The sequence below is a fragment of the Danio rerio genome, chromosome 4, assembly GCF_052040795.2.
Source record: "Danio rerio strain M-AB ecotype USA chromosome 4, GRCz13ab, whole genome shotgun sequence".
Taxonomy (NCBI): domain Eukaryota; kingdom Metazoa; phylum Chordata; class Actinopteri; order Cypriniformes; family Danionidae; genus Danio; species Danio rerio.
In genome coordinates, this window is record NC_141024.2 from 15,467,213 (window position 1) to 15,493,769 (window position 26,557).

At 34.6% G+C, this 26,557-nt stretch overlaps 3 protein-coding genes across 7 annotated transcripts in view; 1 reads left to right on the plus strand and 2 right to left on the minus strand.

Annotated features, from left to right (window-relative positions):
* Positions 1-831: 831 nt before the first annotated feature.
* On the minus strand, positions 832-10,994 carry prdm4 (PR domain containing 4). 3 transcript variants are annotated; one of them, XM_087245496.1, is made up of 12 exons: positions 10,916-10,994; positions 10,509-10,556; positions 10,325-10,437; positions 10,041-10,229; positions 7,312-8,067; positions 6,906-7,022; positions 6,400-6,518; positions 5,267-5,352; positions 5,007-5,134; positions 3,827-4,255; positions 2,779-2,947; positions 832-2,298 (listed from the first exon to the last, which is right to left on the minus strand). In XM_087245496.1, exons 3-12 carry the CDS (start codon positions 10,434-10,436, stop codon positions 1,968-1,970), a joined length of 2,436 nt encoding a protein of 811 aa, XP_087101622.1. In that variant the 5' UTR covers position 10,437; positions 10,509-10,556; positions 10,916-10,994; the 3' UTR covers positions 832-1,967. The 3 variants fall into 3 exon arrangements, with proteins under 3 accessions (XP_087101622.1, XP_087101624.1, NP_001116215.1); NM_001122743.1 differs by having other exon boundaries at positions 1,782-2,298; positions 6,906-7,055; positions 10,916-10,969; XM_087245498.1 differs by lacking the exon at positions 10,509-10,556 and having other exon boundaries at positions 6,906-7,055; positions 10,912-10,994.
* Positions 10,995-11,279: 285 nt separating this feature from the next.
* psmc2 (proteasome 26S subunit, ATPase 2) lies at positions 11,280-16,691 on the plus strand. The gene is given in 12 exon segments (NM_200966.1): positions 11,280-11,404; positions 11,700-11,737; positions 11,889-11,970; positions 12,076-12,175; positions 13,033-13,164; positions 13,248-13,320; positions 13,404-13,499; positions 13,602-13,766; positions 13,868-13,955; positions 15,669-15,871; positions 16,239-16,335; positions 16,435-16,691. Coding segments are annotated over 12 exon segments (1,302 nt in total). The 5' UTR covers positions 11,280-11,334; the 3' UTR covers positions 16,593-16,691.
* Positions 16,692-16,844: 153 nt separating this feature from the next.
* The window catches only part of slc26a5 (solute carrier family 26 member 5), a 47,850-nt gene continuing 38,137 nt past the window's right edge, over positions 16,845-26,557 (minus strand). For 2 of the 3 annotated variants that reach the window (XM_087246069.1, XM_087246070.1), the window contains 10 exons: positions 25,024-25,137; positions 24,724-24,801; positions 23,255-23,350; positions 22,971-23,077; positions 22,600-22,669; positions 22,325-22,417; positions 22,005-22,133; positions 20,416-20,625; positions 19,924-19,978; positions 16,845-18,110 (listed from right to left, as the gene is read on the minus strand). In XM_087246069.1, coding sequence (XP_087102195.1) covers positions 17,971-18,110; positions 19,924-19,978; positions 20,416-20,625; positions 22,005-22,133; positions 22,325-22,417; positions 22,600-22,669; positions 22,971-23,077; positions 23,255-23,350; positions 24,724-24,801; positions 25,024-25,137 — 1,092 coding nt within the window. In that variant the 3' untranslated portion in view covers positions 16,845-17,970. 3 annotated transcript variants of the gene reach the window in all.

The window sequence follows — 26,557 nt, forward strand, 5'->3', positions numbered from 1 at the left end:
TTTAAACTACATCTGATTAATTTACACCATTTAATTGAAACAATTAATTTCAGTTAGCTTTTAACAATAAAACAAACAAACAAACGGTTACATTTGAAATAACAAACCTCCAGTCCAAACTATGGCCATTATTCTTCCTCTGTTCTTCTCAGATGGGAATTGCGGGCCAAATCAAAGGTTACTGTGGGACAACTTTGGCCCTTGTTTGGGCAACCATTATCTAAACTAAAATAGTTTTTAAACATTTAATATTGGTTATATACATTGCATAACATTTATAACAATATTTATTTGTTTGCAATATAAACGCAGTGCATTAAACACCTTTAAAATATGTTGTTTTTTTTTTGGTATTGAGTTTTAGTTTATTTAAAATGACAAATATAGTTGTTTGTTTAATAATATATTATTTATAATGCATATTATTTGCATTATAAATGACAAGATGTTTGAATGCAAATACTAATTAATTAACAGCAATGGTCTTAAAGTCAGTTCCTGGAGGGCTGCAGCTCTGCATAGTTTAGCTCAAACCACCTCCAACTCACACCTGATTAGTTGGATCAGCTGGGTTTGATTAGGCTTGGAGCAAAACTGTGCAGAACTGTGGCCCTCCAGGAATCCAGGTTGCGACCTATGATTTACAGTATAAATACACAAATGTAAATGCATTAAACAAAACAACCTATTTATTTAAGTTTGTTTATATATTAGAAAATTATTTTAGTGCTTATTTAGTGAATTTTAAGCTCACAATAATAATAATCCTTAAATGTACAATAAATTATTTTTGTAAAAAAAAAAAACATCAGCATCATAAAGAACAAAATGTTTGCATGTAAAATGCAATATCCATTTATTTACATTTTAAATACATAACACATAATAGACATCGATGTCTAACACAGAAAACACAACAACCATAAAATAAAAGGGGCACTTTAAAAAGGCAAAGTCTTTTGTTTGCAATGTTTTGACCAGTAATTTAAAGGTGCAGTAGGTGATCTTTCACAAAGCTAACAGCTTAGCATTAATCTCTGAATCACAGTCCCTCCCCTGCCGTCTAGAGCCACACCTCCTTAAATACGAGCACAGCAAAAGAACCTTCACTCATGTGTTAAAAACGACTAGTGCCGAGCAAGCCAAACTGACATGCTATTTTAGAGTGAATATTTAGAGTTGCATGGTTAACAATACAGGGAAACTAGGCTGAATAGCGGTATTTACTTGTCTTTTGTTGTTAAACTAATAAAAATCTACATTATAGATGCTGTAAAAGGTCCCTTATGAAACTGAAAATAGTCTTATCAATCTTTTATCGGAAGATTTTAGTGGCTTCTGTGAAGATATAACCCGTCTGTAACAACATCTAACGTTACATCAGCTTTTCATGAAGCTAAAATAGTTTTAAAACAAAACATTACCCGTCTAAGAGAAATCCTTCAGCCATCGTTTCATCCTTTCTCCAACGTGCAAAGGTAACTCCAATATTGATTCAGGTTTTTAAAAAGTTTGGATTAAGCAGGTTTTCACCGATCGTGCGGCACCGACAGCGGTCGGCGGAGATGCGTACAAACGGCTGCGCAGTTGACAGTTTCGCCTACTTATCGGAATTATGAGAGATGTCGGTCCGACTCTATTTAATTGGATGAACATTTTTTTGTTTCATGCCTTACCCAAAATATAAAAATACATATAAATACATTTAGATCATTTACTTGAATCATAACTATTTGACTGTGAAGAGACTTTCAACCAGCACAACAAAAAATGCTTCTGAAGACAATTACCTACTGCACCTTTAACATTGAAACTTTGTAATGTATTTTTTAACTCAATTAAAATCTACAGATTTCTGTTGGTGAATGATATATAAAGTTTGGCAAAAGGACTTAAAGGCGTCTAATGGGCAGAACAAAAAGGAATAATAAATAGGCTTGGATTCATCCTGTTACGCACTGTATAAGTTACATATTTTTTTCAGAAGCATAACCACCCATTCCGATTGCACACTCCTCCTGATTGGCTGGATGGATCTCAGCTTCTCTCTCTTCGTCCTCTTCTTCTTCCTCCTCTTCATCTTCCTCCTCTTCTTCCTCACCCTGTGTGGCCCCCCGGCCGATCTTTGGGCCCTTGCAGATTTTGAGGTGGCGTGTGAGGTGGTATTTAGTGAGGAAACCCTTGTTGCACTTTTCACAGATGAAGTCCCGCTTCCCTTCATGAGAGTTTAAGTGTTTTTTAAGATGGTCAGGCTTTAGGAACTGCTTGTCACACTTTGGACAGTTTATCTGCCGGTCTCTGGAACGGAGAAAATAGAAATATAGAGTTGTTTAGATGAATATATTGTAAGTAGACCAAGAATATATGTTAATAATACTCATAATCAGTAATCACAGTAGGAAATATTCTGTTTAATTTTGTATGCATAAGTAAAATGTGGTGGATCTTTATATACGTGTAGATATTTTAACTTGTGAGTTTATTCTCCACCCCCAAAAAATACGTATTTAATAATAAATGCGTAATTTTTTAAACATACAAATATATATTTTTGTATTTTAATATAATTTAATATACTATATATATATATATATATATATATATATATATATATATATATATATATATATATATATATATATATATATATATATATATATATATATATATATATAAAATAAGACAATAAAATATTTATTGTCAAATTTTTGTTGTTATAAATGTTGTAATTAAATTTGACATTAAATATTTAAAAAAATAAAATAAATATATCCTTACAGTGAATGTGAGTACATGTGCTGTTTGAGATCTTGTTTTCGCACAAACATCTTGTCACAATGGTCACATTTAAGGTTTTTGGCACCGATGTGTATAACCATATGAGATTCCACATGTGCCTTCTGAGTAAAAGACTTCCCACACACTGTACACCTGAAGTTCTTCTGACCTGCAGAAGAAAAAAGGTAACACTTCAGTTTAGATCACAATTCACAGTATTAACCACTGGCTTAAATATTAGGATATTACCTGTTCATTAGTAGTTATAAAGTATGATCTTATTCTTCATCTATAATCCTACCCAAAACCTAAACCCAAGTTCTACCTTACAATCTATTAAAAAACAGCTAAATACTAGTTTATTAAGCTTGTAGGGTGCGTTAATAGTTTGTTAACACTGTGAATTGTGAAACATGTGTTTCATGAGTTGAGCAGTGATGAGAGTAGAAATGTCACATAAAAGCAAAGTAAAGTAGTGTCTATAACAGGGGTGCCAAATCAGTTTGCCCTAGTTTGGGCATTTCTGGTCTAAAAGTACAGTGCACATTTCATCACTAACCAACTGCACTTCAAAAAGCGCCTCTTACTGGCAAAGAGTTTTCACTTTTTCATTCAACTCTCCTTGTTTTGTAGTGTAAAAATATTTTATGTATTATAAAATTAACAAAGCTCAGGCTACTGTGTTTAAAATTCACTTTGCCTCTCATTTTAAATGGCTAGTGACAGATCTGCCTATAATTAAGCAAATTGACAGATTGCTTGTGTACTCACTCATACATCAAAATCAAGCTAAATGCTTGTTGAAAATTGCTGCACTTTACTGTATGTGGATTTAAAATGCACATATGAAAGTACTGTGCTCTACTGCATAACTACCTGACTTAAGGTTAGATTTAAAGGTAGGTTTAAGGGTAGTACCCTGTTATTAACTAGTTTATGTATGCATGTTATCAGTAAATAGTGCATGCTTGCTAAACAAGATTGTAAAATATAGTGTTACCAAAAAGTAAATAAACAATCTTGGCCATAATTGTTTTTCCACATTTACCTGTATGAATTCTCAGGTGTTTTCTGAGGTTGCTGGGATCACTGAAGGCTTTGCTGCAGTAGCTGCATTTGTGTGGCCTCATGCCCATGTGACCCATGAAATGCACGTTTAGTTTAGTGGAGGTAGTGAACGCTCGTGTGCACATGCTGCATTTGAACTTCCTCTCGCGGCCGTGCCCATTACCGCTGCTGCTGCTGGAATGCTCATTCACATCTGAATGGCACTGCCACTGTGGGGACGAGGTGGAGCGGAGCGGCTCATTGGTCACCTTGTCCTGCGAATGCGACTGGCTGTGGCCGGGGTGAGCGGGATGGTCCTGGGTAGGACTGTGGCTCTGAGCGTGACTGCCGAGGTGAGATTTGAACTCTGTGAAGGAGGCACATTCTTTTCCACAATGACAGATCTGGCCCTCTGGAACTCTGGGAACACCTGAACACAAAAAATTACAGAAAATGAACAACTGGATGAATGAAACATAACTGTGTAATGCATATTTTATGTATTGATCTCTTTACTTTCTTATAAACAATCTATCTTTCTGGGAAAACATTGTGCAGTGTGCTCCACACAGGTGAGTGGGCTGGACAGACCACTTGTAGGAGACACATTTTTCCCCAACACCTTCTTATAAACACTCTATATATTATCTTCTTATTAACATTTATTTAATGTATAAGTGTGTGCATATACTTAAATATTTTTGTAATTGTGTACTGTTGTGTACTGTCACTGGTGATGGGCCGAAGACAAATTTCCCTTCCATGGAACAATAAAGTTTACCTAACCTTATAAATAATTTGTCATGTCATAATTTGACTCGTCATGGCATCCATCCATCCATCCATCTTATCTATCACTATCACTCTATCATCTATCACTTAAACATAAGGATTGTTTTTCTTTCATTAAGAAACGGTCTCATCTTGTATAAAGTCTCATCGCTGTAAAAATGCGAAGACTTTAACAAAGAAAACAAATAAAAAACATGCAATCATACTTTCTTTATTACTAGTTACAGCACCAAATAAACATGAATGACCACCTTGTGTCTTATACAATCACTAAATATGCGTTTCAACCATAAAAAATGCCAATAAAATAGCTTGTAAACAAAATGTCACATGTTATTACATTCACCTTAGGCAAGTCATCCAATTCACAAAGCTATCCTCTTACCCACCTAGCTGTCTGCTGTAGTCCCTGCTGAAATAAAACAGTAGCTCCTGATCGGGCAGAATCTCTCTGGTTGTGCAGAAATACAGCTTTCCATTGTCAATATACGCCACCAGATTCTGCTCCCCTGTAGTTCTGCAAACAGTGTTGGGTTTTAGTTTTGTACGTCATAAAATGCAGGGTTTTCAATATATAGATCTTGCTGATTTCACTGGACATGGAATACATAGTAAAAACAGAGAATTGAATTAAAAGTCAGGCAGTCACCTTGCTTTCCTCACAAACATCATCCAGTTGCATTCATGCTCATCTGTCGTCACAATACAGAATTCTTGGATGTCGTTGTGAAACATCTACATTAGATTACAAATAAACCACAAACAAACCAAAGTCATTCTGAAAATTACCCATACGAGAGGTCAGTGCGATAGTGAATAAAACATGCAAATGACGGCATTTAGAATACACTACCATGTAAACGTTTAAGGTTGGTTTTTGAAGTCTCAAATAATTACTAAGGCTGCAGTAGAAAAGTGTCATACTGTGAAATTTAATACAATTTAAAAGAACTGTTTTTGATGTAAATATATCTTAAAAGGTCATCTATTCCTATGATGTAAGACATATTTAAAGGATAGTTCACCAAAAACTGAAAATTCTGTGATCGTGGACGTCCAGAATTCAGTGTTCTCCAATCTCCAGTGCCTAGACTGCAGCACTGCACAGAAAGTTTGTCCAGAGGAGAAATGGTCATGCCCAATTAAGCCTGGTTTCTCTCTAGGCCTTTTTTCCTTTACATTCGAGAAGTTTGCTCCTCGCCACTGGCTTGCTTGGTCTGGGACTTGTGAAGCTGCGCATAAATGGATTTGCTCTTCAGTGTTTGGACTTTCAGCAGTGAAAATTAAACCTCGCTGAACTGAACTAAACTGAACTAAAACTGGACTGAAGCAGTTTCAAATGACTAAAACTTCTACGTTAAGCTGCTTTGACACTATCTACAGTGTAAAAGCACTATAGACATAAAGAAGAATTGAATTGAATCATTTACTAACTCTAAAACAGTAATATTGAGAACATAACCATTGATTTCCATACAGTTTGTTTTTCTTACTATTGAGGTTGATGATTGCTGGTTTCTAACATTCTTCAAAATATCTTCTTTTGTATTTCGACAGAAAAAAGGAACTCAAAAAGATTTGAAACCACTTGAGGGTGAATCAATGTAAATCTTTAGGTGAACTATCCCTTTCAGTCTTTACACAATCCACTAGAAATAATACCAATCTGAAAATCTCAATCTTTTGTATTATAAAAACGTTTACTGTTGTCTGATCAGCAGTGTGCATCCATAAATAATGAATTAAGCGGTTTAGGTTTATTTAGAAATATGTTGCAAGGACCTTCCATATTTGAGGGGTGTCCTTGTCTGACCAGTCTGTCAGTTCCACACTGCTGCAGTGCTGTCCAACCATCGGCCCAAAGCAGGTTCTGGAGGGTATGGACTCTCTAGAAAACACACCTAGAGAACCACAACAACAACAAAAATGCCTTTTCAAAATCAAAACGCAAAATCAAAACTGACTATTCCTATTGTTTCATAGAATACTGCAGAATTATTTTAATAAATGCTTAATTTTGAATTTAAACTTTTGTTAAGCCTAGTGCCCTTTTAGTATGTTAAATCTGTTAAACATTCTAAAAATATATAGTAGTCTTCATTTCTGAATCATTAAACAGGACACATTGTAATGTACAAACAAATTAAAGCTAAAAAAGCAAACCTTGAAACTGAATTGTACATAATAATTCCATGTCAAGGTGTTTCAGCAGTCTTAATGTATGCAGACTCAATGAGACTGACTGCTTTTCATTGTGCTAGATCCCAAAACAGTGGCAGAGTACTTACCAATGGGCTCATCGGTGACAGAAATGCGAAGGCACAGGGGGCGGGGCAGAGAGAGGCGGGCTCTGCTCTGAATGGGTGTGTCTGGGATGAATGTGACAGGTCCATGTTCAGGACAATCTGAGGGATAAGACCGCTCACATAAAGTGCACCCTAGAAGACAACAACAAGCATGACCCCCCCACAAAAACAATATCACATTATTAAAAGGCTCGATATTAACCCCTTGTGCATCCTTGTGTACATTTTTATCCCTCATCTTATTGAATGCACTCAGAAATACACAAGCTATGGATTATAAATCTTGTGCATTTAGCTTTATTATTATTATCATCTCAGCTGACCCCTTGTAAGTGCATCACTGAAGACCTACATTAATATCAAGTGGGAAACCAAAATCAAAACTTACATATGTTGAAGGCAGTAGCCATATTTTCCTTATTAGATGTGGAATCCTCAAGCTGTAAGGTAGAGTTCACCAGTACCAAACTGTTGTCCGGTCCAAGAGACACTTGTGCGGACACATTGACCTGCTCCAGTCCCAGTCCTGAAGGCCCGTGTAGAGATACTCGCTCTAGTTGTGTCTGCGGCAGCATTGCCCCCGTGAGCACCACACTAACCACCCCAGAGTTCAGTTCTCCAGCCGAATGCAAGGCTTCACTCAGCGTCCCGGGACCACCCGCTCCTGTACCGCCAGATCCTACTCTTCCACCCATGTGTTCCTGCTCCATCACCACCGGGAGCTCCAGTCCTGCTCCGTGAAGAGGCATAACACCTCCTGAAGAGTCCACGCCTGCTAAACCCTCGTGAGTCTGAGATCTGCTGCCGAGCTGCTGTTGGCTTTCTGCCACCACGACACCCTCCATGGTGGCTAAGTCTTCCTCTATCCCGTCAGGAGACATCGGACTGCTCACACGGGACTCCATGGTTAGTCCTGTGGCGCCCAGCTGGACTTCGTGAGAGCCTCCCTGGTGGAGATCGGCTTGGCCTCCGACCTGTCGTGTGTCTAAAGTCACCAGGCCTTGTTCTAGAGGGCCACCGGGGCCACTATAGGGGTCTAAGCCAGAAGGGTTGTTGTTGGACACAGAGAGAGTGCCATCCATGTTGAGGCTGCTAGGGTGTATGTATTGAGGTGGTGGACGATCTGCTAGATATGACAGAATACCTGAGGAGATTTTTAAAAAATAAGAGTTAATTCATGGACTAACAACCCATAGGGGGTTCATGGGGGTAATGCGTGAGTTCAGTGAAGGGATGAACATAAAATATGTGTTTATTTAAAAACTATAATTAAAAAAACAGCAAAAATCAGTCTAAGGCACTCGAAAAAATGTGGAGAAAATGTTAAAAAGCCTGAATTGACATGGCTATTCCTTAAAACTGCGCCTACAAGTTTTGGCAAACTGATCAGGGTAACAGTGCTCAGGTGCGTATACAGTTTCTTTTGAAAACTATGATCTCGTGACTCATAATATCTAAACAATACTAAAATAATATATTAAACATAAGGTCAAGTCAACAATCATTGTCAATTCAGCATTGAAAAAGGGAGAAAAAAACCTATGAAAATTTTTTTAAAGATGATGCATTTTATACAACATTTTCCTCAAATAATACAATGTGAATATGCATAGAATGAAAACACAAAGAAAAATATGTTGATACAGAAAAACAAAATAGTATAGTGTAACAAGATATTTATTATATATTACAATGTGAATGTGTATAGAATGAAACCACAAAAACTATGTATGTAACAGACAAATAGAGTAGCATAGTGTATATATATAGTGATTTTGTATTTTTATTATAATAATAATAATCATTTGAAGGAATAAAATAAAAAATTATATATTATTTCTGTCAAGAACACATTTTAGATAAATCTTCAAAACACATTTCACACATATAAAAACATTTCTAAAGCTTTACAAAAAAACACATTGTAACAAACATAAAATGTTTAAACATAAATTTAATACATTTGTAAAATTTATATATTTAAAATGTGCTTCATTTTCTTTTAAAATTTAAATAAAATGGTTTATTTAAAATGCACTGCTTGCAACAATCTTAATATTTCTTCAAATTAAAATGAATACAACTTCTACTCAAGCTTTTTAATCTATTCTGCAAATTTTATAAAATAATTTATAGAATATTTTGTTTCTGCCTATTTATTATAAATTATAATGAAAACTATGAACATTTAAAACTGCAGATTATCACATTTAAAATATATATCTTTAAGACATAATCACTAAGCCGTTCAAAACTATAATTCTGTAAGAAATGCTTCCACTAGCTAGTTTTAAGAAGATGCTAAAAACTCATCTTTTTAAGACTGCATTTTTAGATTCTTGATTATTTTAATGTGTTTATATTTTAGAATTTTTCATGTATACTTGTATTTCATTGCATGTTTGATTTCTCTATTGTTGTAGCGCTTTGGGTTTTAGAAAAGTGCAAATAAAATATATTGTTATTATTACTATAAACCTCTCTTTGTTTGACAATAAATTGACAGTGTATCCCTGAAAAGGCTATAAAGATATGTTTGATGATTGAACAATTATTATAAAAAAGCAGTTTGTAAAAATGATTAAGATATAACAGATATGTAAGATGCTGTTTTACTGTCTTATGAAGGCAAGGGCCGGTATAAGATTCTGACAACCTTGGAAAAAAACATCACGGTTTCACGGTATTGTTATTACTGCTTTAATATATATTCTTTTTAATCGTCTGAGTGAAAAACAAATAACTTTTTTCCACTTTGAACACAATATATATTTTATTTTTAGAAACATTCAAAGTATTTTGCAGCAGTAAACATGCGAGGCTTAGTAATTTAAATGAATTATTGACTTCTGATTTCTTCATTAGTTTCAAAAGCATTTCTTTACAATTTTAAATGGCTTCTTTTCTGCTGGAGATACTGTTTTCCTAAAAAAAACATACATATACTTACATATACCATAGGAACAGTATAGCATAAAATTTAGGTGGTTTTAAAATCTTGACTTTTCCAAAACGCTGTATATCTTGAAAATGGTTATCAAACAGTCCCATGCCTAGTCTTAAGAGGGGAACTCCTTTTTAAAAGTGCATCTCAACAGGTTTTCTGTAAAAAATTACCTGGTAGGATATGTCTGAAGTAGCTGCTTTCCAAGTGTGGGTATGGAGGAGGTGGTAGTGTATAATTTCTCTCTGGAAGGCCACACATAACTCCTCTGTCCCCTAAAGGACCCATGGGTAACATCAGGGACAGCGCAGAAGGAAGGGGCCCAAGTGATGGGCCCAAGCTTGGAATAGCAACTGGCATGCCTGAAATAATACCAAATGATGTAACTTTTCCATAAATTAAACATCCCACACCATATTGAACAAATTTAATGCCGTATGAGCGTATAAGTCCTGACCTGGAGTGGTGATAGGGTTGTGGGTTGGGGATGTGGGGAGGCCGAGGTGACTTGCACTCACAGGCACACTGAGCTGGTCCATGCCCACTGGGCTGAGGTTCATGTCATTCATCCTGCACAGACATATAATCATGTTATTACATTTAAAACACAGCTTTTATACCACAGTCATATATTTGTTTACCTGACACAGATCAGTTAAGGCATTGGTGTGATGGATTCATTCTTGGATCTGGAAATAAAGAGAAGGATTTAAATAATTAGTCATTTAATAGCACTTTGATATTTTGTATAATCTTACTTGTCTGACATTATACTTAACAAATCGTTTGTGTTGCTAAAGCGAATTACATCCTAAAATGAAATACCAACACCACCTAATGAATACAAATGTCTACATTACATTTCAAAATTAATAATAATAATAACGTATTTAAACTGATATCAACAATAAAGCGAGAATAAATCAGCCTATGTTCAAAGGTGCTACGTTGGCCATTTTACTATCTTATAAAAACGCAACAACACATGGCAAGATGTTCATTGCAAGTTACATATATTATTTAAACGACAAACAAATAAATAACTTACTATAAACACCACAAATTAATCCCTTCGTGTACGATTTGTGGTATGAAAACAAAAACATTGCTAAAGGCAAACATAGTATGACTCAAGACGGGGTTGTATTTCATAATAAAAGTCCCGGCATGTCACAGTCTATTACAACAAACAATTAAAATCTAACTTAAGCACATGAAACATTTAAAAATAATTACAATGCCATATTTTAATAACCTTTATGTGAACTATGTTTATATAAGTGTGTTTAATTATAAAAATAAATCAAGGAGTAAAAAAACAAACGTTTATTTTGAAATGAAAGCTCAGTTTCCTGTGTCCTAATGCACCGGAACACAAAAGCGCAGTGACTGTTCGTCTGAAAACCTGCTGTGTAATCTCGCCCCTACAGTCACTAACCGAATTTGTTAGCAATCAAGCAAGCAGTCATGCCTGATTATTTAGGAACCGAACAACGCAAAGTAAAAGAAGAGGAGAAAGAGGACAAACCCATTCGAGGTATGTTTTGCATGGACTTTTGCGTTGATTTTAATTTAAACGAATTCGCAAACAAGTTAGCATTTGTTGACTAGCCACATAACGTTAGCAGTTGTAAAGTGTCAACAGAAGCCGAATAATCTTTTGCCAGTGATTTCAGATTTTATTCCACCTATTTACTTTAACAACTTCATGATATGATATTTCAGTTCTTGTTATGTCAGCTTGTTGGCATGAGTAGGAGTCTTACAAAATAAAATCAAAGGGTCATTTGATTGGAGTATATTTTAGTAATACATTTTTAACTGTTTTACAGCTTTGGATGAAGGAGATATTGCACTTCTAAAAACCTATGTAAGTACAACTAATATAGAAGGTTACTACTACTATAGAAAGACATCTTATTTTCATTCAGATGGGTTTCAGTGAGGGTTAAGCTATTATTTGTAATAATAATTAATTACATAAATAATTAAATAACACTGTGTTATTTATTTGTGAACAGGGCCAAAGCACATATTCCAGACAGATTAAACAAGTGGAAGATGATATTCAGCAGCTTCTGAAGAAAATAAATGAGCTGACAGGTATGTTCGCTGTCGTTGCAATGTAAGAAACTGATTTTATGTCTCTCTATTTATTAAACCAAATGCACTGATGTTGTTTTGTATGTGTGTGTGTGTCCCATACAGGTATTAAAGAGTCTGATACAGGTCTGGCTCCTCCGGCACTATGGGATCTGGCAGCAGACAAGCAGACTCTACAGAGTGAGCAGCCTTTGCAGGTGGCCAGGTATGACTATTATAGCATTTTAGATATTAATCTAGGGTGCAATGAATGGTGGAATAATTTTTTTTTTTTAGATTAAAAAATAATGTAACGTTGAATGAAATTAAATGAATACATTTTCTATGAAGAAACCAGATGTAAAGTTGTACACCTAATACAGGGTGTCTGCTGTCTTAAAATGTCTTAAATTTAAAAAACAAAATTGTAGGCCTTAAAGTCTTAAATTCACAAAAATATTGTGTTGTAGGTCCTAAATTATTTTAAAAAGTTCTTAAATTTCCCATATCCAAGTAAAGCTACCTAATCGGGTTGACATCCATTCAATCACCATAAATCCATCTTAATAAAATCAAGGAAAGAAAACTAAAAACAATTACAAAGTTTCTCATGATAATAACATTGTTTATATATTTTATTTATTTATTTATTGGCAAACTGGGTTATTAGAAATAATTATCAGTGTTTAGCCCTGTAGAAGTCTAAAATTTCATTCATACTGGTCTTAAAGGGTCCTAAAAAGTCTTCAATTCACTAAAGTAGTGTCAGTAAATACTGAACCACAAATAGTTTCCATTTTTAAGTACATATACTTATATTCAGCTTTAAATAATCAAAATGTACTACATTTAAAAGTGTACATAAATACAATTTTAAGAAATTTAGCATTTGTACTAATATTGCACTTTATTTTTAAATGATAAAGCATCTTTGCTGTTTATAACAAAACAACAAAAATGAGAATTGAATTAACCATCATTTCTGAACATCACTGAATGTAATAAAGAGGTTGTAATGAAACAAGGTTTGCAAAAGCCTATACTTTTTATATAACACTACACATTTTTATTTGCTGTTCATAGATGCACCAAGATCATCAACGCTGACTCTGAGGATCCAAAGTATATCATTAATGTGAAACAGTTTGCCAAGTTTGTGGTGGACCTGAGCGATCAGGTTGCTCCGACTGACATTGAAGAAGGAATGAGGGTTGGGTAAGCAAATGAAAAGATAATCAGCTATTTCTGTTTTTACCTGCGTAGCACCTAAAAGTGATGCGTTGTGTACCTGTTCACAGCGTTGACAGGAATAAGTATCAGATCCATATTCCTCTGCCACCCAAAATCGATCCTACGGTCACTATGATGCAGGTACGAAACAACACCGATTGCTTGGTATCATTTATATTATCCAGGGACCACCGCACAAATAATTGAGTCTTGTACACATACAGGTAGAGGAGAAGCCTGATGTGACCTACAGCGATGTTGGAGGCTGCAAAGAGCAGATCGAGAAGCTCAGAGAGGTGGTCGAGACTCCTCTGCTCCATGTGAGTCATGCATGCATGCATTCAAATGTACCTTCTAATTATACACAGCGGGCATTACATGTCTATGGACATCAGTTCAAAAATAATCTCTTTTAATTTCAGCCTGAGCGCTTTGTCAACCTGGGTATTGAGCCTCCAAAGGGTGTGTTGTTGTTCGGGCCCCCTGGAACAGGGAAAACCCTGTGTGCCCGAGCTGTGGCTAACCGTACAGACGCCTGCTTCATCAGAGTCATCGGGTCTGAACTGGTCCAGAAGTATGTTGGAGAGGTAGGTGCCTTTTCTCTTCTGCATGAAGCTGTAATTAAAAAAAAAAGTGATTTAAGTGCAAGACAAATATGAATAAACACCATGTTTTGTGACTAACCTAGGGTGCCAGGATGGTTCGTGAACTCTTTGAGATGGCGAGGACCAAGAAAGCCTGTCTGATCTTCTTTGATGAAATTGATGCTATTGGAGGTAATTATAAAGTCTGCATAAGATTATTTACTACTTTTGGCCAGCTCAAGCTGCGAGACTTGAGATTTTGAGGTCCCTTAACGGTCTGCTGAGGGCCTTGCTTTAAAACAGTCAAGGTTTGGATGCAGGATGACAATTCAGTAGCATTTTCATTCCTTAGTAAACACTTGAACTAATCACCATTTGATCTAAAGTTCAGTAAACCTCTTGGGGATGTGCTTTAGTAGATTGACACCTCAGGGTCAGATAGTGACTATCTTACATGTTATATTAGCTGTATTTAAATATAAGATATTTAGACAATATCTTGTGCTAGTAACGGAGCACTTCACAGTAAGACCCCCTTAAAATTAAGACATCTCGAAAACTGAATTGTCAAGATATGTTTTTAAATATAAATCAAGCCCTGAGCATTAGTCACTGCAATAAAGATCCAATCGTAGGCTGTGTCTGAAATTGCTCCCTGTGCCCTTAAATAAGGCGCTATTTGAGGTGACATTTGTAGCAGTGTCTGAGACTAAGTTCAATCCTATAATGCATCAGCTGATGTGCTATGAGTGGTTAAAAAACACTCACAATGATCTAAAATAGGCTCATGGCAAATGAATTCCCACATATTACCAGAAGATGGTGCCCAAAGCTGAATCATCTATCCATTTTCCAACCAAATTGTACAATTGTACAAATTTTGAATTCATGAACCCTTTAACTACCCCACCCAGAAATGTTTTTACCCAGCATTTTTTTAACTCCTAATGTTGCAAGTTAACACACTTAATGTTTTTTTTTTTTTCAACATCCTATAATTTCTAAAATATCAGCCTCTACCAAATGATTGAAATGTCGGTTTATGGTAAAAGTACTGGAATTAATACATATAAAAAATCTGAAAATATGAAGTGTAAGACCACTTTATTTCAAAATATTCAAAATAAAACATTTTTGAATACTACATCTTTATTTTTTAAGTATGCCATCAAATATTTTAGATTCTCATTCAATATGCTTTTTTATACAATAAAACCAAATTAAGTGTAGAAGTGCAACAGGATTATGTTTGTTTGGTATTTTTTTTATAAACCAACAATGCTGTAAGACATTATTTAAAACAGTCATTCTTTAAATGACTTTAACAGCCATAATTTAAAACAGTCAATATGTGGTCAACCGTTTTGTTGAGCAGGCAGTTAATGGATTAATAAATTGCATAATTTAGAATTATGTGAACTAAATTTTAAAACAGTGTTGCATTATTACAGTTGCTTCCAGTTTGCTTAGTTTCAAATAATAAACAGCAAGGAACGACCACTAAGGTCATCATTTACTCCTTCAGGTGGACTATATTAGTGAACTAATGAAGGTAGCGGTAAATGAGATAACATTGGGTTATTTTAAACAATTCTATTAAATTTATTGTTATTGTTTTGTTTTTTGTCCATCTAAAAAGATAATTCTGTCATTTGCTTGAATCATGTTGTTCCAAACTTCTTCCTTTAAACCAAAACACCTTATTAGTTTGATAGAAGAAATACAAGAAATAATTATTTTGGCGAGGAAAAAAAACAACAGAGGAAAAATGGGATCTAAAACAGTTACCAACATTCATCCAGGTACTTTATGCCTACTGCTTTATTAGCATACCTTTTGTCTACTATATAATAGGGAAGCCTTAATTGGACACCTAATAACTGCACTATTGCTTTGCTCTAATAGGTGCCCGTTTTGATGATGGCGCTGGAGGTGATAATGAAGTGCAGAGAACGATGCTGGAGCTGATCAACCAGCTGGACGGATTCGATCCCAGAGGGAACATTAAAGTCCTGATGGCCACCAACAGACCAGACACCCTAGATCCTGCTCTGATGAGACCCGGCCGTCTGGACAGAAAGATCGAGTTCAGCCTGCCTGACCTGGAAGTAAGTATTAAACCAATCCAATACAATAGGCCATTTCAATGTGGCGATGTCACTGGCCCATAAACATTTCCTGCTTGTTATAAAACTATTTCATAACTATAACAAGAGGCAATTCAATCATAACTTGAGGGTAAAACCGCTATCATAACATTATTTATCATTATGTGGCTCTATTTGGATTCTCAGAAGCTATAGAAATTAAAAATAGGAAAATGGAAATATGTTGGGACTATTGATTCGTTTACCTCCCTCAAAATGGTCTATAGTGTAAGCAGTGGAAGAATTACAATAGTGACAAGGAAAAACTACTGCTACTTGTCATTTAACATCACATTCTGATTAATATGTAATGATTTGTTTTTTTTAGGGACGTACTCACATCTTCAAGATTCATGCCCGCTCTATGAGTGTGGAGAGAGATATCCGCTTTGAGCTTCTTGCACGACTCTGTCCTAACAGCACAGGTTAGTCCTTACTAGCAAACATGAAAGCACATTATACTTGCAAAGACTTAAAGTTTCCAGCTTAAGTTCACGTTGCTTGCTGTGTTTTTCTCCCCTCAGGTGCTGAGATTCGCAGCGTGTGCACGGAGGCTGGAATGTTCGCCATTAGAGCTCGTAGAAAAATCGCCACGGAGAAAGACTTCCTGGAGGCCGTGAATAAGGTCATCAAGTCTTACGCCAAGTTCAGCGCCACCCCTCGCTACATGACTTACAACTAAACCTCTTGTATGTGCTTTTCTGTTTGTTTTCTGCCTGATATAATTCAAAGATTCCTGTCGTTCTGTGATGTCACGTATCCAATAAAAACATTATCCATACTAGATGTCCTCTGTATTATTTTTAAGAAAAAATATTCCCTCAGAAACGTCTTTCACACACAAACTAGCAAGTGAAAGAGGGTCTAATTTGTAAGTTGGCATTGAAAGCTATTTTATACCCATTTAAAAATATATAAATAAATTGGAAGGCACTTTTAAGGAATAAACATTTAATAATTTAGAGTTGTGATTTGCATTTATTATACAATAAAAAATATCCTAAATTCACAAATGCATAAAAAGACAATAAAATACACTGCCGTTGCAACTGATTGTTGAACTTTGGTCTTCATTACCCCCCAATAAAACAGCATCTAAATATTAGTACAGAATAAAATATATATATTTATAAAATCCTTATGAGCACAAAGAGTGCCCGGAGTGACCATTTCATAGGCAGTGTCTGCGTCAAACATCAGAGACTTCATGTAACGCTTCATGTGATGTCTGCTGCTTGAAATGCGCTGTTTCAATAATCAATAACCAAGAACACTTTGTGATAATAATGTTTTTTGAAGTCACACAAAGAAAATAAATACAAACAGTAGGTTCAAACTAACCCTGGTGTGACCTAGATAAACTATTAGCCAAAAAAAATGTCACCGATTGAACTAAAGGGGCTGTAAAACCCTAAAGCGAAAAAGCACAATCAATATCTGGCAGCAAACGAAGTTGTTTTTCTCAGAAACGTCAGATTAAAGTATATCATAACATCAAAAGCAGCATCTTCGCCAACTGTGCGATATTAAGTAACAAATTAAGCTGCTTTTTAAAACGACTGAATACTACAGCCAGATCAGAAACGGCACCAAATAATAATAAAACAGAAATACTCATGATTAGCCTAATTTGTATTGCCAAACAGCAAGCACACCGTGTACAACTTTAAAACTAAATTTCTATCATAAAAATAAGCTCGCTGGAATGTCATTAAAAGATTTAGACCAGCGCTAAAAACCTAAATTGGTCATTAATCCATCCACCCTAATTGCACTTAAAATAACTGAAGGTACAGAGTGTTTTACAGTCGTCAGTATCTTAAAAACATGGCTATTGCGATAATAACCAGAGTAGCCACAATATTAAGCCCAACAGTTGCTGGTATATTGGCATTAAATAAAGTGTTTTTTGAAATCTAAAACATTTTGGGCTCGGTGACTTCCAAAGCGACTTAGGAGTAACAGTACATGTGCTCGTTCCAGCACAACGCCATCCATATTAGCGCCACTCCAGCCCTACCCGCTCAAACCCAGAGGTCACCTGGGTGTTTTGTTTGTGTTCAGTGGATGTTTGGGTGGACGGGAAGATCCCTCCAACGTTTACACTGCAGTACTGCGTCATGAATGGTGGGGAAAATGAGGTCAGGGGTCACAGGCTCACTGAAGAACTGGAGCGTCCTGAGTTCAGACAGAAGGGTCCCTGCACAACACAAACATATATATACGGTTATACAAGCATCTTGAGGAAGAATTTGTTTATTGTTTTAATATTCATTTATTTTATATTACATAATATTTGATCAATTAACTTAAATTTCTAGTTGGCTGTCTGTATGAGCTTGTTTTTAGTCGCAACTCTAGGTGGAGATGTTTCCCACATCCAGCAAATATGAATAAACTTTAACCTACATAAAGCATTTGATCTCTGATAGACACTTCATTTATATATTATATTATATTATATTATATTATATTATATTATATTATATTAAATTATGTGTAAATATACATTACCTATTGCCATGTTTAACAAATATATTAATGAACTTTAACCTACATAAAGCCTACAAACTTATCGATTTATATTATATTATATTATATTAAGCTGAATTATATTATCAGCTGTCTTTGTTATTATATCATTCCATACAGTATGTACAGATATAAATTACTCACTGCTACATATAAAATGTAAAGTAATGGTTTATAACATGTTGCCATGTTTAACAAATATATCAATGAACTTTAACCTAAATAAAGCAAACGCTTATGGAATTATATTATCGAATAATATTATGTTATTAGATATGTATGTTATGTTACATAACATATGTATATTATTATGTTATACATTATTTATTGCCATGTTATATTATATAATATTATATTATATAATATTATATTATATTATATTATATTATATTATATTATATTATATTATATTATATTATATTATATTATATTATACGGCATCAGTTGTCTTGTGTCAAGTGTTTGTCCCTGTTAAATAAACAAACAAACAAACAAATAAATAAATATTATATTATTACATTTGTACAGATAAAAATTACTGCCTGCTACATTTGTAATGTAATGGTTTATAATATATTGGCATGGTTAACAATTTAACCGCCACAGTGGAATGAACCGCCAACTTATCCAGCAAGTTTTTATTTTATTATATTATATTATATTATATTATATTATATTATATTATATTATATTATATTATATTATATTATATTATATTATATTATATTTAGTGCTGGGCAAAGCCTAATTACAACTAATTGCATCTATGTATACAGTTAAATTTAGAATTATTAGCCCCTCTTTGAATTTTTTTTCTTTTTTAAATATTTCCTAAATGATGTTTAACAGAGCAAGGAAATTTTTACAGTACGTCTGCTAATATTCTTTTCTTCTAGAGAAAGTCTTATTTGTTTTATTTTTGGCTAGAATAAAAGCAGATTTAATTTTTTTTAAAACCATTTTAAGGTAAAAATTATTAGCCCCTTTAAGCTATATATTTTTTCAATAGTCTACAGAACAAACCATCGTTATACAATAACTTGCCAAATTACCCTAACCTGCCTAGTTAACCTAATTAACCTAGTTAAGCCTTTAAATGTCACTTTAACCTGTATAGAAGTGTCTTGAAAAATAGCTAGTAAAATATTATTTACTGTCATCAGGGCAAAGATAAAATAAATCAGTTATTAGAGAGGAGTTATTAAAACTATTATGTTTAGAAATGTGTTGAAAAAAATCTTTTCTTTGTTAAACAGAAATTAGGGGAAAATAAACAGGGGGTCTATTAATTAATAAACACTTAAATAATATCAAAACAAACTTTTATTTCTGATGTGATTAATTGCAATAATTTTTTTCCCAGCACTAAAACTATTTTATGCCTCCTATATTACTTAGGAAGTGATTACTCTTTGCTACACATATTAAACTCTATTATATAATATTGCGATTTACTTATTTATTTGAAATAAATAACTTACTGCTACATCCAGCAAGTACAACCTTCACGTCAACTGTTGCATACTCTTTGATCACCTGCAAGACAAAGAAAAACAATTGCATAACGTTTCTACAATGTTTTGTGTGATTGTCAAAAAGTTGTGAAAGAGCTGCTAAGGTGTTCAGATTGTTTTGAGCAACTTGGATCTATGGTATTTTATTGCTTTTTTTACGCGAGTAAATATAAATGATATCGCTCAGTAACTGCACAGCTCATTATCCATCGCCCAAATAATTACGAAAGTGTAATATCTTAAAGTTTTATACTAAATGTTGAGGGTTTGTTTAAATATCAAACTCCAAGTGTGAGAAATAGTAAAACAGAATGGAAATCTCCTCCTTACCCTGCAAAAAAACAACAACAAACAAACACCTAAGCAATTATATGTAACAGCTCAGCATGTGGTCAAACATATTAACCCAGATAGGTTGCAAATATCGGTCTTGTTTGAGAATAAAAGCTGTCGACTTACTGATTTAATGGTTTTGGCTCCTACAGAGTCAATAAAGTTAACAGGAGTAAAGTCCAGGATGACGGAGTGAATGGGGGTGAGACGCTGCAGAAAGAATTCATCCTCAGATTCAGATTCGATGTGTTTCTCGGTCATCTGGCCATTGGTGTGTACATGCTTTGGTTTTTGTGGCCCGTTCAGGACTTCATGAGTGACGCCCAGCTCCATGTCCTATTAGGGCATAGCAGAATATATCAAAGTCAGAAATGATGCATCACTAAATCGCTGCATTACAAAGAGAGATTTATTATAATATGGAATAGATATAGTGGTGTGCTTCATGGGCCTGGGTGAAGGTTATATAGTTTGCATAGATGTAAAATGGCATTTGGATTGCAATCATTTACTTAAAGATATGGGTGTGTGAGATATTTATCGTCTTATAGTAATAGTAGTTATAAGCTGTCTAAAAAACCTTCTTAAATCTAAAAGCATTCACTGTGTGATGAAATCTATTGGAATGAAGTTTAAATGAATCAATAATTCTGTGAATAATACACAAGCAAGTTCATGCTTTCATGAACACTAGAACGCGATCAATAACGTTAAATATTGAATGACTGACAGTATTGACACAGTATTGTCTGATTTTTGTTGTTTCGTCAATGTAAATAATTCCAAACAAAGTTGGAACAGAACATTTGTGCATTTTAGAGTTACATGACTTGTTCCTGAATGAATCTGTTTTTAATGAAATAATCTGAGTCAATGATTTGTTCTCTTGCATCGTTTCTGAACAAATCTGCTAATTATTTAATGATTCAACATAACAGTGTTTAAGACAGGGACTTGTCGCCATCTACTGGCTAGTGTTGTCACAATACTAAAATTAGATCTCAATTAGAACTGAAATTTAAAAAATGTCCATTTCCTGCTAACATTTGAGCACTTTCTTAAACAACGCTGATTGGCCATTGTTTTCACAAGCTAAACAGAAATGACTGTGATTGATCGTGAAGGTCATCAGTTCACCACTCACCTCTGTTTACTTAGTTTAACTACAGATACATGGACACTGTATCGCTTTAAAGCCGAGAAAATCAGCTGATTCAACAGCCGATCGCTTGTATGTCAGCTTATAAACAGATCAGCTGATCTTTGTGGCTTTAAAAGGCTCAAAACAGTGTTGAGTTCGGTGAACTGATGACCTTCACAGCCAATCACAGTCATTTGTGTTGAGCATGTGAACACAACGGCAAATCAGGGCTGTTTAAGAACGTGCTCAGTAGCGCTCAAATGTCAGCGGGAAATGGACGTTTTCAAAATCCTAGCACCGATTGGTATCAAATTCCAGTTTCGTGACAACACTATCACTGATGCAAAAAGCATATAATTATTAATTAAAAATTGTTTTCACAAAAATAAATATATTGACAATAACTGCACACCTCTACTTTCACATGAATCAAAACACAATTTTGTTATGAAAATTCTACAATTCCATGGAAAATTATCTGCTGCAACATGAAATCTACAAGCATCTGTGTAAAAGATAAGAAAATGCCAAAGTTACAGATGAAATATGTTCAGGTGAAGAAAAAAAAGCATACCAATAAGACGACTGCATTTTTCTTCAGCAAAGAGCCTTGGTTTACAGTCTTTGTACCCTCTGTGTCTCTTTTGGCATATTTGAGCTGTAATTTCTTGGCATCAAGCAGTTTTTCCGGGTCAATTCCAGTCTGAAGGCATACAAAGTAAAAATGTAAACCACATCTGTGAAACGGACTGAACTTTACAAGGCCAAACACCTGTTGTTCATGGAAACGTTTCACTTTCACAGGATGCGGCAAACACACTCAAGGACAGAACAGTAAAAGACTTTTCTGGTCTAAACCACAAGTTAATCATAACACTGAGCATTTCGACTTACCTTTGCCTTGAGGGCCTTGACATACAGCTCACTGTTTGCGAAGTAGATGGAGGAATTGGACTGAAAAATCTTAATCCCTGAGCATTCCTCAGCCTTGAGCAAGAGAACAAACGGTAGATAAGAAAAAAAAATAAGTTAAATGAGGGCCAGTTTGGCTCCTGTGACTAAGTAGAGCTGAGAATGAATGGAGTAGAGGCTCCAAGTCTAATGTGATGGTTATAAGTTCAGTCTCCTCTAAATATAACATAGGAACTTTTTAAAATTAAATGTCTTACCTCTTCATATTCATCCACATCAAAGTACAATCCTGTATCTGGGATTTGTCCAAGAACGACATTTTTGGGGCTTAAAACAAAAGAAAAAAATGTGAATCAGACATTAACATTCATGAAATTATATATTTATAAAGAATACATACAGTATATTACATCTAATAGTATATTTTACTACAGGGTTCATTATATATATAAAAAATAATAGTAAGTAATAATAGTATTGTATAATAGTAATAACCAGAGGAGGAAAATAAGTAAATACATTTTATTTCTACATCAAGAGCAGTTTTCCTGCATAAGTTTTATCCAGCAAAAGAGCATTCTGTGTTTTGTATTAGTTGACATTAGAGCATTAAGACTTGGAGTTTTACCGTTGTGTTCTGTAAATCACGGTGAGTATAGCAAAAGCCATGGCAACCGCCAAACCATAATCCAGGCCCAGGAGAACCGATGCAAAAAAAGACACCAGCCAAATTGCCTGAAAAAAACATGTCAGCCATTAACAGCAAAAACAACAAATCGTGTCCAAAAAATAACCCAATACAGAGTAAAATGAGTCTCTCAAAGAAAAGAATAAATGCAAAGCATAAGTAAACTGGAAATTGGTAAAAACATTATGATGAATAGCCAAATGAGAATTCCCTCAGACGCTCACCAGTTCAATCTTGCTTTTTCTCCATAAAACTGGAATATCCCTTGTTTGCTTAAACATCCCCAGGAGATTAACCATGATGATAGCAGCCAACACCGTCTGATGAGAGTGCAAAGATGACAATAATAAACATCACCTTTGACGTTTTGCAAGAATTCTTTGGTTTTGCCCAGAAAAAAACAGACTACAAAACATACCTTCTCCGATTTATTGACAGGTTTGGGTTAATTTAAATTAAACTCTTGTGCACTTGATCTGTTCATTGCAGTTCAATTAAGTATGAATGCTGCCGACATACGCCAAACAAGCGTACCAAGACCTTTGAGAAATTCCAAAAAGGTGATTTTGAATGATTAGAATGTTTAATTGTTATATGTTCAAAAGAGAAATTAAAAAAATATGGTGGAATAAACCTGTAATGAACCTGTAAAGCTGTAATTTTATATTGCATCAACAACAAAAAAAAAGGTTATTCTCACCAATAGTCATTTTCTAGACAAAAAAAACTTTAAATGACAATATTTTATATATGTTAAATTTTCTTTAATCACACCATTACTGACAAAAAGGTAAATATAAACATTTTTCTCAACCCAAAATCTAATAAATCCAGAACAAATGCAGATTTTTATATTTAGGTTTGGCTTAAAAATGACAGTGTGAAAGTCAATTGCCCCTTTCACACATGCAGACCTATCCGGAAAATTACAGTAATTTTTTTTCGTAAAGGGATCATGTGTGAACAGGCCATTTTTGAAAATACCTGAAAATTCGTTCCGCCAATTTTCCGGAAAGAGAAGTTGTAACATTGCTAGTAATTTTCCAGAATGCTGCCCTGTGTAAACGCAGAAGGAAGATTGCCGGAAAGAGCGTGTTCCCTTGCTGACGTGAAACGTCTACTCCAGCCAATCAGAACTCTCAGACGCATTCACATGTTTAAGAAAATAAATATTTTTCCAGACACATTTAGCTGCAAGATGTTAGTCAGATACGTTTCAATGTTCCTTCTTAATGCCAACTGTGGAAAAAATTATCGATAAAATGTTTATGGTAAACCGCCGTTTTTTACCTTTAAGCTCTGCTTCATTTGCTTGATGCGTGCACGTGAAGCAGCCGGTGAGCGCCAGCACACACACATAATATGTAACGTTACCATCATCCATCAACAAAAGCCTGACCCCTTCTAAGTTTACAAATACAAGCCCAGTCGCTTAGAGCTCATTTCTGGTTAATGATGTCATTTACTGGAATTTTGGAATGGATATGTGAATTATCTTTTTCGGAAAAATTCCGGAACGTTTTTGCCTGTGTGAACAACGCTTTTATTGAATATACCGGTAAAGTCGATCCTGTCATTTTCCGGATATTTTCCGGTTTACCAATGTGAAAGGGGCTAATGAAGACTACATGTAGTATTTTCCTTTTCAATCTGGACCAAAAGAACCGAACTATACGTATAGCACTTCACATACCGTGGGTAATGGCTGAAAGACAAATCCAATGGCCACCACCACCAGTAGCACAAGTAGGGACGCCAAGAGACCTGCAATCTACAGACACACACAAATTACCGTCATTAAATTGAGCGTTTCGGGAGGCACGGCTGAATCTTATCTTATCTTTATGCTTTTACAGCAGTGATACTACCACTGTGGTGAGGTCATTATCTGAAGGACACTCCATTTCGGGAAATGTATCCTTGCAATCATCATTTGCATTAATCCTTATTCGAATCATCGATATGGCATATTACACAAATGTGTCTGACTTACTTCAGTATGTCCTCCAGTGCTCTCCTGTACCAGGCTGCGAGACATTGAGGCGGTGACGACAAACGTGTGGAAGAACGAACTGACAAAGTTACAAAGTCCCAGCGCGATGAGCTCCTACAGGCACATGAAATGCACAATGACTTCACTTTGGGACCATAACAATGTTAAAAATGTTGTATAAGTGCTGTGAAAGATTTGAACTAAGCAATTTGTAACCCCATTTTACATAATGTGCACGATATACACTATTAGGCATGAGACGATAACCGTTTTCAAGATATACCGCAGTTTGGAAAAGTCAAGGTTTTAAAACCGCCTAAATTTTTTTGTTTTTAGGTCAACAGTATCTCCAGCAGAAAAAAATATCCAAAGATGCCATTTTGAATTGTAAAGAAATCTGTGTTTTTGAAACTAATGAAGACAGCAGAAGTAGATTATTTATTTAAATTATATAGCCTGACATGTTTACTGCTCCAAATTATCATAAATCTTTCAAAAAATAGAATATACTATTTTCAAAAGGGATTTTTTTTGTTTGTTTTTTACATTTAAAAAGAATATATTTTAGAGTAGTGAGCACAATACAGTGATAACATGAAACCCTGATACCTTTATCCAAGGTTATCATACCATTAAATTCTTATACCGGTTCATGCCTATACACAATCATTCAATTTTTAAAACAGATATGAATACTTTTTACTCAGCAAGGATGAATTAAGATTTATCAAAACTATTTGCAGTGTTACAAAAATATATTTAAAAAACTGTTGTTTTTTTATCTTACCAAAGAAAAATCTAAAAGAAGTGTACATGCATGTAAACACTGCAAATAGTGAAAAGATTGTTGGCATGCTGTTTTAAACAAAGGCCTGCCACTCTATATAAAGCAAATGATGTTTGCTCAGCACAAAAGCTTGTTACTAAACAAGAAAACTGGTCACAATCCATCTCTATAACTGCTGTTCACTTAGGCTTGCCACTTTGCACTATTTGCCCCATTTGAACTATCCTTGAAATTAGTGTACGGTAACTCACTTTGGACAAAAGTATCCACTAAATGGCAAGTAACTAAGTAACAGTGGGGTCTGGCTGATTTAAACTTTCAACTGCAACTTAAAAGCCATAGAAACCCAAATAAAAGGCAGCTAAATAACATCCAGGCCCCTGTTTCAAGGAAACAGAATCAAGTTACTTTAACAATGAAGAATAGGACAACTGAATTAGATTACGGTGCAGCAATGCATCTCATTTTAAATCACTGTCAACCTGGAAAATGTCTTTGGGGCGATGTATTTGTTTGTAAAATGTGCTAGCTCATGTTATCCTTCTTCAAATTAAATGCAATATTCAGTGCTTGAATACTTTTTAGTACAATGACAATACCAAAAGTGTAATAACAGTACAGAAAAATGAAACATGAGTTAACCAATTTTGTCTTCAAATAAATTCTTTTATTCTATTTCTATTATGAAATTTCTATTATCTCAACTAATAAAAACCAAAGGTATTTTGTGGTTACTATCATTTAACT

What these genes read in the sequence shown, in the direction of transcription:
- prdm4 (XM_087245498.1), bottom strand. Translation starts at nt 10,973, where the DNA reads ATGTTTTTGTTTTCATACCACAAATCGTACACGAAGGGATTAATTTGT. An exon ending in CAACCCTATCACCACTCCAG is followed by an intron (nt 10,230 to 10,324) that starts GTCAGGACTTAT and finishes GTATTATTTCAG; the next exon opens with GCATGCCAGTTGCTATTCCA. An exon ending in ACACCTGAGAATTCATACAG is followed by an intron (nt 2,948 to 3,826) that starts GTAAATGTGGAA and finishes TTTCTTCTGCAG; the next exon opens with GTCAGAAGAACTTCAGGTGT.